The following is a 14,421-nucleotide window of genomic DNA, read 5'->3' as shown; positions in this document are numbered from 1 at the left end:
GGGGAGGGGGCAGGCAGTGCCTACGTGGCGGGCGGAGGGACCGAGGGACCGACAGGCGGACAGGGTCGGGGTTACGTGGGCCCGGCGAAGTGTCCCTAAGGCTGACCTGGGGAGAGACCTGGCTGCCGGCCCTTGTCTTCCGGCAACACAACAGCTCTGGGACCATCTCTGGCCCCGCTGCCCTCCCCCAGGCCACAGGTTGCCCCGTGTCCATCTTCGTCTATGATGTGAAGCCTGGCGCGGAAGAGCAGACCCAGGTGGCCAAAGCTGCCTTCAAGCGCCTCAAAACTCTACGGCATCCCAACATCCTGGCTTACATCGATGGACTGGAGGTACCCGCTGCCTTGCCTGCCCGTCTCTGCCTCTCACTATCTCCTGGTTACCCACTCCTGTCTTCCTTCCTGCCCTGTTTCCACCCTGTGTGCCCCAGCACCCCCAGATTTGGTTTCCTCTTCCCCATCTCTCCCCACTTCAAGTCGCTTATCTCTCCTTCCTCTCTGCCTCTCCGCCCTTGATAATCCTGTGTCCCCTTCCCCAGACAGAAAAATGTCTCCACGTCGTGACAGAGGCTGTGACTCCGTTGGGAATATACCTCAAGGCGAGAGTGGAGGCTGGTGGCCTGAAGGAGCTGGAGATCTCCTGGGGGCTACACCAGATCGTGGTGAGGTGGGGGGCAGTGGTGATGACAGCAGGGATGGGGGGTTGCAGGTACTGGGGCGTGATGGCTCCTTCTGCCCCCAGAAAGCCCTCAGCTTCCTGGTCAACGACTGCAGCCTCATCCACAACAATGTCTGCATGGCCGCCGTGTTCGTGGACCGAGCTGGCGAGTGGAAGCTTGGGGGCCTGGACTACATGTATTCAGCCCAGGGCAACGGTGGGGGACTTCCCTGCAAGGGGATCCCTGAGCTTGAGCAGTATGACCCCCCGGAGTTGGCTGACAGCAGTGGCAGAGTGGTCAGAGAAAAGTGGTGGGTGACTAGGGGCACTGTGCCCCAAACTGCCCTGTCCTGGAGGCCCCTGCAGCCTCAGGACTCTTAGACTAGTTGGTACTCCCCTGTTCCCTGCTGCCTGGCTGGGGAGGGAATCAGTGTCCCAGGAGTGAGGGACACTCCTCTGCCCACAGGGTCCTCAGGGTGGTAGGGCAGGATGGACGCAGCCTTCGGGGTTGGGTGGTTCTGAACTTGAAAACTCTGTGACCTGGGCAGATGTGCTTACTTTTCTGAGCCTCGGTTTTTTTAATCTGTTAAGTGAGGCTAATGAAACCTGCCTCTTGGCACTGATGGCTCAGCTGAGGGACATTGCCAGGCCCTGGCATGCCGTGGGTGCCTGGTGCCCAAGGCAGGCTGGAGGCCTGTGCAGGTGGTTGGTGGGGCCCTAAGAGCTCTGGGTCACTGCCACAGGTCAGCAGACATGTGGCGCTTGGGCTGCCTCATCTGGGAAGTCTTCAATGGGCCCCTACCTCGGGCAGCAGCCCTACGCAACCCTGGGAAGGTAAGTTTCTTGCCCCTGGCTGTTTGCCCTGCCTCGGCCCCTCTGCCAGCTGGCTACCCCTGCCCTGACACTGACCCCTCCCCTACAGATCCCCAAATCACTAGTACCCCATTACTGTGAGCTGGTGGGAGCGAACCCCAAGGTGCGTCCCAACCCGGCCCGCTTCCTGCAGAACTGCCGGGCACCTGGTGGCTTCATGAGCAACCGCTTTGTAGAGACCAACCTCTTCCTGGAGGAGATTCAGGTGAGCCCCCATCTCACCCTGGGCTTCGACCCTACCTTTTCCATTCTGCCTCCACCCTGTTTTTCAGGGTGTCTCACAATTGACCCTCAGGAGACAAGCATGGACTGTGGAGTTAGGCCAATCCGGGTTCAAACCCAGGCTCCAGCTCATACTCTGTCTGTGACTTTGCTTGGCTGAAGTTCAGTCCCAATAATAGTACAGGTTGAGCATCCCTAATCCGAAAATGCATGATCTAAGTACTCCAAAACTGGAAATTTTTTGACCACCAACATTACAATCCAAGGAAATGCCCATTGGAGCATTTTGCATTTTTTGGATTACAAATGTTGAATTTGGGCTGGGCGCAGTGGCTCACGCCTGTAATCCCTACTCTTTGGGAGGCTGAGGTGGGTGGATCACCTGAGGTCGGGAATTCAAGACCAGCCTGACCAACATGGAGAAACCCCATGTCTACTAAAAATACAAAAAATCAGCTGGGCTGGCGCCTGTAATCCCAGCTACTCAGGAGGCTGAGGTAGGAGAATCACTTGAACCCAGGAGACGAAGGTTGCACTGAGCCAAGATCGCGCCACTGCACTCCAGCCCGGGCGACAGTGTGAGACTCTGTCTCAAAAAAAAAAAATGTGTATGTATATATATATTGAATTGGTGTAATGCACATATTCCAAAATCCAAAAACATCTGAAATCTGAAACACTTCTGGTCCCAAATATTTTGGACAAGGGAGACTCAACCTGTACCTACTTCAGAGGGGCCCAGTGAGGAGTCAGAGTTGAAAGTGCATGGTGTACTGTTCTGCGCCCAGCAGGCATTTAGGGCCAGCTCTGGTTACTGCAGTCACTCCACATGCACATTCTGGCTCTGGTCCCCAGGGGTGTAACACCCTGTGCTGGCTGCAGGGGGGTGGGCAGCTCCAGCTCAGTGTGGAGGAAGGTGAGGCAGCCCTAGATCCCTGCCCTCAAGGATCTAGCAAAAAGTAAACAGACCAGATCCCCACCCTCGGGAACTCCTGCTGGGGGAGAGACAGAAAACATAAAAACCATAGCTAAGAGCCGGGCGCGGTGGCTCACCCCTGTAATCTCAGCACTTTGGGAGGTTGAGGCCAGTGGATCACCTGAGGTCAGGAGTTTGATACCAGCTGACCAACATGGAAAAATCCCACCTCTACTAAAAGTACAAAAATTAGCTGGGCATGGTGGCACATGCCTGTAATCCCAGCTACTCAGGAAGGCTGGGGCAGGAAAATCGCTTGAACCTGGGAGGTGGAGGTTGCAGTGAGCCAAGATCATGCCATTGTATTCTAGCCTGGGCAACAAGAGCGAATCTCTGTCTCAAAAAAAAAAAAAAACCACCATAAATAAGAAAACCAACCAGTGTGGTGGCTCACACCTGTAATCCCAGCACTTTGGGAGGTCGGGGCAAGCGGATTATTTGAGGTCAGGGGTTCGAGACCAGCCTGACCAACATGGAGAAACCCCGTCTCTACTAAAAATAGAAAAAATTAGCCGGGTGTGGTGGCGCATACCTGTAATCCCAGCTACTCGGGAGGCTGAGGCGGGAGAATCACTTGAACCTGTGAGGCAGGAGGCTGCGGTGAGCTGAGATTGTACCATTGCAAAAAAAAAAAAGAAAGAAAAAACCAGTGCAGGAAAGAAAGTACTGGAGTGGGTATTCAGGGATGGGCTCTCTGAAGTGACATTTGAGCTGAGGCCTGAAGGACATGATGGTGGGAGCCAGAGGGATGGTACCTGGAGGAGGAGTTCCAGGCAGAGGCGACAGCACACGGAGAGATGCTGAGGAGGGAGCCCTCTGCTTTGCCTCTGAACCTTGGTTTCCGCATGTATATAGTGAGGAGCATCCAGGTGCACTGGCCCGCAGGGTTGCTGTAGGGAGGAGGGAGGGAGGCTCTGCTCTATGCAATGCCTGGACCCAGCCGTGTGTGAGGAAAACGGCGGTAGCTAAGAATCAGAATCAGGAGCAAGGCAGGAGAGTGGCAGGCACTCCACAGACCCTGACCCAGCAGATGCCATGGAATCTTGACTCAGATGCTGCGGGGCGGGGAGGGCCTTTGGAGGGTGGGAACCTGGAAGGAGAAGCTGCTGGAAACGCTGAGGCCCTGTTGCCTCCTGGGCAGTGTCGGGGCAGCAGGAACTTTGTTATGTGGAGTTCTCCTCATATGGCTGGCTCTGCCAAGCTGCCCTTCTCCTTGAAATGTGCCTCATAGGAAACGGGGTTTCAGGAGCCTCCCAGAGAACATGAAAGCGGAGTGCCCAGGGGCCCTTCTTCCCATTGCTGGGTGGCGTGGTGGAGAGAACCCAGCTGTGACTCTCCATGTATGACCTTGGATGTGATTTAGCCTCTCTGGGCCTTGGCCCCGCTGAGTTATGTGATCAGAGCACCAAGCCTGCCTCCCACGCTGGTCTGAGCTACTTGAGGGCCATCTAGGTCCTCCTTGTCCCAAGCCAGAGATCGCCTCTCCCAGGCTAAGCCGTGGCTGTGGGGATGGCGGTACAGCACTGGGACTTTGGAACACAATACTGGCCACTCTTGGCTGCTGACCTTGACCCTCTATCTCCCCCCTTTGTGAATGGGGGGAGTGACAGCATCTTTTGAAGTGTACAGCACAAACCACTGAGTCAGACCCTCCTCTGACTGCTTCTTAGCTGTGTGACTTTGGACAAGCTCCTTGCCCTCTCTGTGCCTCAGCTTCCTTGTTGGTAAAATGTGGATTACATTAGCACCTACCTCGTAAAGTTGTGAAGAGGACTGAGGTAATCTGTGTAAAGGTTTTAGCACATAATCTGTGCTCAGGAAATATGAGTTGAGGGTATCATGGCCTCAAAGGGGGGTTAGAAGGACTAAAGGTAGACCATTGAGCTGACAGCCTGGTCCATTTTGGCTCAGTGGGAGGATGAGGTCTGGGGGTAAAGTGTACCTAATCCCTGCCTTCCCATGGCCTACCAGGAACTTCATGCCCAACCCAGCCAGGGCAGGGGAACCAAGTAAACCCCTTCACCTCTTTGATCTTCAGTTTTCTCCTCTGTGCTCACATCCTAGGTAGGGAGCAGTAGAGGCCACATTGATAAAGGGCCTGATGCCCCTAGTGATGCCTCTGATGCCCCTAGTGGCTGCTCTCCCAGCAACAGGTCAGGTGGCCGCAATGACAGCAACAGTCCCTAACGGACTGAGCATCTGCTGTGTGCCAGGCCTGTGCTGCAGCTTTTCTGTGCATTTTCTGGTTGAATCCTCAGAACAATCCCGTAGATAGTAGAGCTGTGATCCCATTTTACACAGCAGGTAAGCGGTACAGTTGGGCTTTGAACCCAGGCAGCCGGGCTCCGGAGCCCATAAGCATCAGTTCTCCTTGTCCTCACCCATGCCTGGGTTTGGGCTACAGCCAGGCTGATCTCTTCCCTGGGTCCCATCCTCACTCCCCCAGATCAAAGAGCCAGCCGAGAAGCAAAAGTTCTTCCAGGAGCTGAGCAAGAGCCTGGATGCGTTCCCTGAGGATTTCTGTCGGCACAAGGTGCTGCCCCAGCTGCTGACTGCCTTCGAGTTCGGCAATGCTGGGGCCGTTGTCCTCACTCCCCTCTTCAAGGTGAGTGGAGCTGTGGGACCCAGAAGGCTGGCTAGGTGCACAGGAACTGCCAAAGAGAAGGGCCTGGGGTAGGGCAGCCTGGTTAGGGCAGACCCAAGCCCATATGTGCAGGAGCTTCCTGCCAGCGTCTATAAACAGGCACCTGACCAGCTGTCCCCTGGGGAGGAGAGACTCTGCCCCTAAAATCCTTTTCCGACAAACTTCTGGTTTCACAACCCTCAGCCCTTCTCCATTTCCCTGGGTCTGACCTGTGCACCCTGGTTCCCAGCACCCAGGGGATGACCTACTCACCACCCCACTTTGCCATCTCCCTCCTGACTGCTCAGCACTCAGCTCACCTGACTTCTGGGGCTGGATCTTCCACGCCTTCCTCAGACCCCAGCCCACCTTTTTATGGGCACCGGCCAGTCCCTGCCCTCCTCACCTTGGGGAGAACCCTTTCAACTGAAAGTCTTGCCAGGAGGGGAGAAGACAACAAGCAAGTCCTGTATAGCTGAGAACCCCCAGAAACTGCAGGCAGAATGTCTGCATATGGCATAAAGGTACCTCCTTGTAGGGAGTGGCCCAGAGCTTTCGTCGGCCTCCTGAAAGAGGCCTTGGCCCAGAAAGGTTAAGGGCAGGGCCGAGATGGAATGTGGGCAGAGGGGCTGCTGAGGAAATGCCTGCCTCCACTCTGCCATCACTTCATTCCCATCCTGGGATATCAGCCCCAGGAATGTAGATGAGCCCAGCAAAGTCAGCCCATTCCTGTGAGTGGCTGAATCCTTCTTTCTGCCCTTTCAGGTGGGCAAGTTCCTGAGCGCGGAGGAGTATCAGCAGAAGATCATCCCTGTGGTGGTCAAGATGTTCTCGTCCACTGACCGGGCCATGCGCATCCGCCTCCTGCAGCAGGTGAAGCCTCTACCAGACTCCACGGTGGTCCACCCCACCCAGACCCTACCCTGGCTGCTGGGGAGTCACCTGCCCTGGCTGCACAGGGACCCCAGAAATCCCACCCCTGAACATATGCAGAAGTGAGGGAACCCCTGAGGCCAGGCTCTCAGGAAGTTGACCAGATACAGGGCTCCTTGGCAGCTTTGGGAATGGCCAACTGCCCAGGCTGCAGCACTCTAATGCCCCCTCCTCTCCTGGCTCAATCACTCTAGCCCTCTAGAGTGGGGATACAGTCTCTCTCCTGCCAACCCCAGGGCAGCTGGGAGCATCAGACAGGATGGATGGGGTCTAGGAAGTACCAGTCGTTCCCAGTGCCATTTCCTCTGCAACCACCAAACCCACCAGTCCTCCTCATGGCACTGTGGGCAGGCAGGGAGGAACAGGGCAGGGGTGATACCCTCGTTTATAGAAGAAGCTCAGGCTGGGCATGGTAGCTCATGCCTGTAATCCCAGCACTTTGGGAGGCCAAGGTTGGCAGATCACCTGAGGTCAGGAGTTCAAGACCAGCCTAGCCAACATGGTGAAACCCTGTCTCTACTAAAAATACAAAAATTAGCCAGGGATGATGGTGGGTGCCTGTAATCCCAGCTGCTCGGGAGGCTGAGGCAGTAGAATCGCCTGAACCTGGGAGGCAGAAGTTGCAGTGAGCCGAGATCTTGCCACTGCACTCCAGCCTTGGCGACAGAGCGAGACTCCATCTTAGAAGAAAGAAAAAATAGAAGAGGCTCTGAGAGGGTGACCAGATGAGCCGGACTATGAGCCAGGCTTTCCTAGCGCCCTCCTGGCCTCTCCTCACTCCACCTGGGCCTGAAGCCAAACACCTGGGTAGGGGCTCAGGCGGTTGACCTGGCTGGCCAGTGCCTGCTGGGTGGAAAAGCTAAGCCAGGAGTGGTTCCATGGCTGTGGGGATAGAGTGGGAGGGGCTGACCATGTTGACACATCCCAACTTGGGCCACAGATGGAGCAGTTCATCCAGTACCTTGATGAGCCAACGGTCAACGCCCAGATCTTCCCCCATGTCGTACATGGCTTTCTGGACACCAACCCTGCCATCCGGGAGCAGACGGTCAAGGTGGGTGTGACTAGGCCCAGAGTGGCTACCCCTGGTTTCCCAAGGCTTGGAGGGGCTCACCCTAGACACAGAGGCCTTGGCTTTGGCCCATGGGTCCAAGCAGGCACTGTCCTTGCTGTGTGGGTTCATGCTGTGGGTGCAGCTCAGCAGCTGGTGGCGGGGCGGGTCCTCCATTCAGCAGACAATGAGCCCCTGCCTGTTCCTGGCCCAAGTCCCATGCTGGGAGGCAGCGTGCATGAGGTGCCCAGCCCCCTGCACTCATGGAGCTTTCTTTCCAGGGCACAGAGAGTGGGCTTGCCAGACAATATAGCAGAATTAGAAAACGTGTATTGTTGGCCGGGCGCGGTGGCTTATGCCTGTAATCCCTGCACTTTGGGAGGCTGAGGCGAGCGGATCACCGGAGGTCAGGAGTTCAAGACCAGCCTGACCAACATGGCGAAACCCTGTCTCTACTAAAATACAAAACCAACTGGGCATGGTGGTACATGCCTGTGATCCCAGCTACTCGGGAAGCTGAGGCAGGAGACTTAATTGAACCTGGGAGGCAGAGGTTGCAGTGAGCCAAGATCATGCCATTGCACTCCAGCCTGAGCAACAAGAACGAAACTCCGTTTCAAAAAAAAGAAAAGAAAATATGTATTGTTGGAAAGCGTGGGGAGAAAAGTTTGTAGTTTTAAAAACAATGGTCAGGGGCTGGGCGCAGTGACTCATGCCTGTGATCCCAGCACTTTGGGAGGCCGGGGTGGGAGGATCGCTTGAGCCCAGGAGTTTGAGACCAGCCTGGTCATCGTGGCCAAACCCCATCTCTAAAAAAAGAGCAAAAGTTAGCCGCATTTGTTGATGCACGCCTGTAGTCCCAGCTACTCAGGAGGCTGAGGCAGGAGAATGGTGTGAACCCGGGAGACGAAGCTTGCAGTGAGCCGAGATCATGCCACTGCACTCTAGCCTGGGCCACAGAGCAAGACTCTGTCTCAAAAAAATAAAATAAAATAAAAATATAAAACATTAGCTGGGTATTGGTGGTGGGCGCCTGTAATCCCAGCCACTCAGAGGGCTGAGGCAGGAGAATTTCTGGAACCCAGGAGGTGGAGGTTGCAGTGAATAGATCACACCACTGCACTCCAGCCTGGGTGACAGAGTGAGACTCCATCTCAAAAACAAAAAAGATATGGAGACGAGGGTGGCTCTGAGGCTTGTGGCCTGGACAACTGGAAGGTTAGGAGTTGCTATTTACTGAGAAGATGACGCAAGCAAGTTGGGCCCCATCTTTTTTTTTTTTTTTTTGAGACGGAGTCTTGGTCAGTTGCCGGGGCTGGAGTGCAGTGGCCGGATCTCAGCTCACTGCAAGCTCCGCCTCCCGGGTTCCCGCCATTCTCCTGCCTCAGCCTCCGGAGTAGCTGGGACTACAGGCGCCCGCCACCTCGCCCGGCTAGATTTTTGTATTTTTTAGTAGAGACGGGGTTTCACCGTGTTAGCCAAGATGGTCTCGATCTCCTGACCTCGTGATCCGCCCGTCTCGGCCTCCCAAAGTGCTGGGATTACAGGCTTGAGCCACCGCGCCCGGCCTGGTTGGGCCCCATCTTGGCTGTTTCTGTTAGGCAGCTGGATGGAGATGTCAAGTTGGCTACTAGTTATGCATGTGTGCAATTTAGGGAAGTCTGGGCGAGGGGTGTGTGCCTGGGGGTTGTCAGCTCACAAGAAGGCATTTAAAGCCATGAAATGGCTGAGATCACCTAGGGCAAGAGCGTTAAATATAAAAGAGACCTCAAGATTGGCTCTGAGCGTGTGAACGTTAGAATCTCAGCCAAAGGAGCAGCCAGCCAGGTCAGGAGAACCAGGAGGGGCTGGTGTCCTGGAAGACCAGAGACCAGAGTTTCAGGGAGGGAAAACTCAGGGGTGTCAGAACTGCTGAGGGTCAAGTTTGGTGAGGATGGAGAACTGGCCATTGAAATTAGTACCATGGCCGGGCGCGGTGGCTCAAGCCTGTAATCCCAGCACTTTGGGAGGCCGAGGCGGGCGGATCACGAGGTCAGGAGATCGAGACCATCCTGGCTAACATGGTGAAACCCTGTCTCTACTAAAAAATACCAAAAAAAACTAGCCAGGCGAGGTGGCGGGTGCCTGTAGTCCCGGCTACTCGGGAAGCTGAGGCTGGAGAATGGCGTAAACCCGGGAGGCGGAGCTTGCAGTGAGCTGAGATCTGGCCACTGTACTCCAGCCCGTGTGGCAGAGCGAGACTCCGTCTCAAAAAAAAAAAAAAGAAGTTAGTACCATGGAGGGCGTCAGTGACCCCACCCTGAGCCAGTTTGGCAGAGTGCGGGGCTGTTTGTATGAGTCTAGGTGGAGTGCCATCAGGAGAGCAGAGCAGAGGAAATAGGAGACAGGAGTGCAGACAGACTTTGGAGGTTTTGCTGTAAAGGGGGACAGAAATGGGGTCCCTTTGCTCAACATGCTGGCCAGGGCCAGGGCCAGGCCCAGGCTGGGAGGTGGCCTTGCAGGCTTTGATGGGTGTGCTCTGGGATGAGGGCTGCCAGGAGGCTGTTCCTGCACAAGGCCCTTTGCCCGCCACAGCCCACAGTTCCCATGCTCATTTCTGCCCCACAGTCCATGCTACTTCTGGCCCCGAAGCTGAACGAGGCCAACCTCAATGTGGAGCTGATGAAGCACTTTGCACGGCTACAGGCCAAGGATGAACAGGGTCCCATCCGCTGCAACACCACGGTCTGCCTGGGCAAAATCGGCTCCTACCTCAGTGCCAGCGTGAGTGTCCTGCACAACTGCTGGAGCCTGGTCCCTGCCACAGGACCACGGCCTCCTCCAGGGCCAGGAGTCCTGTGTATGTGGGCCTTCATTCTCCCAGAGACCCAGGCCCTGAACGCTGTTGGTCCCATCTCTGGGTTCCCAGAGGTGGAGTGAATTGGCCGAGGTCACACAGCCAGGAGGGGTGGATCTGGGATCTGAATCCAGGCCTGCTTGGCCTCATGGCCTGTGTTCATCCTCTCAGCCAGGCTTTGTAAGTTCAGATGCTTGCTGTGCCCAGACAGTTAACAGGAATGAACAGTCAGCTGGGCAGGGAGGAAGGGAACCTGTGTCCGAGCCCTGGGGACAGCTGCTGTTGTGGTCCCATGCCCTGAGGCAGTGTGGAGCCCAGTGATTTGGGAAGAGAAGCCCAGGTCCAGAGTTTTAGGTAAACTCTCCCCATTTAAGTGATTCATTTACATTTTTCAGATTCTGGGGGCCTACGTGTGGCCCCGTTCTGGGAAGTAAGGGCTGGTGGTTCTGGGCCCCAACACTGACCCTCTACTCAGGAGCCCTCTTTCCTGCCCCATCATAGACCAGACACAGGGTCCTTACCTCCGCCTTCAGCCGAGCCACTAAGGACCCGTTTGCACCGTCCCGGGTTGCGGGTGTCCTGGGCTTTGCTGCCACCCACAATCTCTACTCAATGAACGACTGTGCCCACAAGATCCTGCCTGTGCTCTGCGGTCTCACTGTAGATCCTGAGAAATCTGTGCGGGACCAGGTGAGGCACAGCTGGGCCTGGCCTTGGGCTGGGGCTGTAGGGGGGATGTCAGGCCCTAGCTGGCCTGGTAGGTTTTTGGGGACCCCAGAGGCCCCAGCTCTGCCCCTTGTTACCCCACAGGCCTTCAAGGCCATTCGGAGCTTCCTGTCCAAACTGGAGTCTGTGTCGGAGGACCCGACCCAGCTGGAGGAAGTGGGTGAGTGGCCTACACTCGTGTTCCTTCTTTCCCTGCCATGTCCTTGACTGTGACCTGTTTGTGTCCCACCCCCACTGGAGTTTCTGAAAGGCCCTTGTGAGCAGATTGACTCAGCTCCCCCTTCACAGATGGGAGAACTCAGGCCTGGAGAAGGGAGGGGCGGCTACAGGGCACTGTCAATTCCTGCTGTCCTGTCACCCATGGGTGCCTGACGTGCCCATACCCACCTCTCTCTCATGCCACTGCCCAGAGAAGGATGTCCATGCAGCCTCCAGCCCTGGCGTGGGAGGAGCCGCAGCCAGCTGGGCAGGCTGGGCCGTGACCGGGGTCTCCTCGCTCACCTCCAAGCTGATCCGTGTGCACCCCACCACTGCCCCCACAGAGACCAACCTTCCCCAAAGACCCACACCTGAAGGTGAGCGTCCTGGCCTGGCTGCATCAGTGGCTGAGAGGGCTGGGAGCTGCAGGCACCCAGGAACTGTTACTGTCTGACTCCCCCGGGGATGGTGAGGGGAATATAGGGGCTGGGGTAGGCTCTAGTCACCCTGTGGGCTTCCTTGGCACCCCTTCTCCCCAGTAGCCCCCTTCCCCTAGCAGCCTCTGCCCTGTCCCAAGACTCACCTGAAAGCTCAGTGAGCCTCTGCTCCCCAGGAGTTCCTGCCCCGGCTCCCACCCCTGTTCCTGCCACCCCTACAACCTCAGGCCACTGGGAGACGCAGGAAGAGGACAAGGACACAGCAGAGGACAGCAGCGCTGCTGACAGATGGGACGACGAAGACTGGGGCAGCCTGGAGGTGTGTGGGGCTGAGGGAGCCTCCCCAGGGGACCCCAGCTCAAATTCACAGGCTGCCATTCAGGGAGCTTCTGTGGGGCCTGGCTGGAGTTGGCCTGTCCTCATCTGCATAGCATCCCTGGCGCATAGGCTTCGTGGAGTGGCCATTGTAGACCAGAGCCAGCAGCAGGACCCACTCAACCCGTGGCCCCAGGGAGCAGGCTGGGCAGATGGTGCCTGGGGCATTCCCTGGACTTCCTTACTCTCACCCACACCATCCCTCTGCCCCCTCCTCCAGTGCCCACCCAGCCCTGGGGGTCAGCAAGGAGAGGCCACTCCTAGGTCTAGAACCAGACCAGTTCTGCTTGGGGGATGGGTTCAGGATGGGCTGAGGGAGGACTGGGGCTGCCCTCAGAATGGGGCAGAGCTGGGGGCCCAATTTCCCCATCTGACTGAGCGCAGCATTTTCTGGCCCCCAAGGCTGTTGGAAGAGGCATCTAGATCTCATTCCCCAGCCTCAAAGAGGGTTGAAGGCAGGCCAGGGTCAGCGTCCATTTAATATAGGGAAACAGAGCCTGAGGAGCAAATGAGGAGGAAGGCAAAAGACAGTGGTGGGGCCCGTGGCTCGGACGGTGCTGGGGCCGGCTCACTTGCCCTTTAGCATGGGGTGGGAGTCAGTGGTCCCTTTCCACACTGCAGCAGGAGGCCGAGTCCGTGCTGGCCCAGCAGGACGACTGGAGCACTGGGGGCCAAGTGAGCCGTGCTAGTCAGGTGAGCTGGGTCAGGCGGGTGTGTGTGTATGGGGCCCTTTCCTCCCTGGGCCCAGGGCTACTTCCCCTTCCGGCTCTTCTACAGGTCAGCAACTCCGACCACAAATCCTCCAAATCCCCAGAGTCCGACTGGAGCAGCTGGGAAGCTGAGGGCTCCTGGGAACAGGGCTGGCAGGAGCCAAGCTCCCAGGAGCCACCTCTCGAGGGTACGCGGCTGGCCAGCGAGTATAACTGGGGTGGCCCAGAGTCCAGCGACAAGGGTGACCCCTTCGCTACCCTGTCTGCCCGTCCCAGCACTCAGGTACCCAGCATGGGTCTGGCGAGAGGGTAGAGATGGTGGGCCTCAGCCCGAAGTGGGCCCCACTGCAGCTCACACTTTTCTTTACAGCCGAGGAGGGACTCGTGGGGTGAGGACAACTGGGAGGGCCTGGAGACAGAGAGTCGTAAGTGCTTCCCCTGGGCGGGCTGAAGACTAGGGCTCCCCGACCAGCCCTCCCCTAGGGGCCCCAGGCAGGCACTGGCTGGAGAGCTGAGACCGGGGCTCCCCTTCCTAACCCCAGGACAGGGCAAGGCTGAGCTGGCCCGGAAAAAGCGCGAGGAGCGGCGGCGGGAGATGGAAGCCAAACGCGCCGAGAGGAAGGCGGCCAAGGGCCCCATGAAGCTGGGAGCCCGGAAGCTGGACTGAACCGTGGCGGTGGCGCTTCCCGGCCGCGGAGAGCCCGCCCCACAGATGTATTTATTGTACAAACCATGTGAACCCGGCCGGCCCGGCCAGGCCATCTCACGTGTACATAATCAGAGCCACAATAAATTCTATTTCACACCCCCTGTGCCGGGACCAGTCTAGCCCCTGGGAGGTGGCTGGGGTCTGGCGCCCCGCTGTGCAGCCCGCGCGCACGTCAGATGTGAACATCAATTTGCTTCGAAAGCCAAGGGTAAAGAGGCACGATCTGATTTATCAGTTTCTAGGAAACACCCTCTGGGAGTAAGGCAGACAGCGTCCGCCGGGTACCTTACAACCGCCCGCCAACCGGGTGGGGCCGGTAGGGGCGCCACGGGTCTCAAGGCGCAGGGAGGGTCTGCGGGCCCCAAGGTCCCTGGGTCCGAGCCCCAAGTCGGGGCAGAAGTGAGGCTGAGCTCGCAGAAACCCCTCAGTGATCACCGAGGGCTGGGCCGAGGGTGGTGTCAGCGGCGGCGCTGGGGAACGCAGGCCCCGTGCGGGCGGCTGCGCGCGAAGCCGGCTTTGCAGACGCAGCGGAAGGAGCCGCTGGTGTTCACGCAGCGCTCGCTCTTGCACAGCAGACCACGCTGGTTCAGCTCTCGGCACTCGTCAATGTCTGCAGGTGGGGCGACAGGTGCGGCTTCGCTGAGCCTCCAGGCGGCTCCTCACCACCGACCCCTCCCTTGCCCCACCCCAGAGCCCCGCTCACCCACGCAGCGGGCGCGGGAGGCGTCGAGCTGGAAGCCGCCGGGACACTCGCACACGGCGCCGCCTGGCCGCGGCACACAGCGGCCACTCACGCAGCGACACTCGTCCGAATCCTCCTCTGAACTGTCCTCATCTGCGTGGCCCAGGACAATACGGCCTTCAACACTAACCTCTGGCCAAAGGCTACCAACCCCGCCACGGCCCGTCCCGGCAGCACTCACCTCTCGGGGGCTTCCCCAGCAGCAGGGGGCTCGTGTCCCAGAAGGAATTGCTCTCACTCTGCGATGTCGGGCACTGGGACCCTGGGAGGAGCAGAGCTGGTCAGTGACGCCAGGTCCCCAGGCCCTGGCCCCCATCCTCGCTCCTGGCCAACTCCTCCCCTTCTGCCTTACC

At 57.9% G+C, this 14,421-nt stretch overlaps 2 protein-coding genes across 2 annotated transcripts in view; one reads left to right on the top strand and one right to left on the bottom strand.

The window, feature by feature from the left end:
• The window catches only part of SCYL1 (SCY1-like 1 (S. cerevisiae)), a 14,767-nt gene extending 1,345 nt beyond the window's left edge, over window positions 1-13,422 (top strand). The window contains exons 2-18 of the mRNA XM_011942770.1: window positions 101-332; window positions 539-661; window positions 742-968; window positions 1,401-1,491; window positions 1,580-1,735; window positions 5,175-5,333; window positions 6,117-6,224; window positions 7,225-7,338; window positions 9,943-10,098; window positions 10,673-10,861; window positions 10,982-11,057; window positions 11,308-11,472; window positions 11,760-11,851; window positions 12,529-12,600; window positions 12,685-12,900; window positions 12,988-13,042; window positions 13,160-13,422. Coding sequence (XP_011798160.1) covers window positions 101-332; window positions 539-661; window positions 742-968; window positions 1,401-1,491; window positions 1,580-1,735; window positions 5,175-5,333; window positions 6,117-6,224; window positions 7,225-7,338; window positions 9,943-10,098; window positions 10,673-10,861; window positions 10,982-11,057; window positions 11,308-11,472; window positions 11,760-11,851; window positions 12,529-12,600; window positions 12,685-12,900; window positions 12,988-13,042; window positions 13,160-13,284 — 2,356 coding nt within the window. The 3' untranslated portion in view covers window positions 13,285-13,422. The remainder of the gene's footprint in view (window positions 1-100; window positions 333-538; window positions 662-741; window positions 969-1,400; window positions 1,492-1,579; window positions 1,736-5,174; window positions 5,334-6,116; window positions 6,225-7,224; window positions 7,339-9,942; window positions 10,099-10,672; window positions 10,862-10,981; window positions 11,058-11,307; window positions 11,473-11,759; window positions 11,852-12,528; window positions 12,601-12,684; window positions 12,901-12,987; window positions 13,043-13,159) is intronic.
• A 113-nt stretch (window positions 13,423-13,535) lies between these two features.
• Window positions 13,536-14,421, bottom strand: part of LTBP3 (latent transforming growth factor beta binding protein 3) — a 21,202-nt gene continuing 20,316 nt past the window's right edge. The window contains 3 exon segments of the mRNA XM_011942503.1: window positions 13,536-13,936; window positions 14,030-14,161; window positions 14,250-14,373. Of these exon segments, the coding sequence (XP_011797893.1) occupies window positions 13,785-13,936; window positions 14,030-14,161; window positions 14,250-14,373 (408 nt within the window). The 3' untranslated portion in view covers window positions 13,536-13,784.

This window comes from Colobus angolensis, unplaced genomic scaffold (genome assembly GCF_000951035.1).
Source record: "Colobus angolensis palliatus isolate OR3802 unplaced genomic scaffold, Cang.pa_1.0 Scaffold21, whole genome shotgun sequence".
In the NCBI taxonomy this organism is placed as follows: Eukaryota; Metazoa; Chordata; class Mammalia; order Primates; family Cercopithecidae; genus Colobus; species Colobus angolensis.
This window is presented reverse-complemented; position numbering and strand designations above follow the sequence as displayed.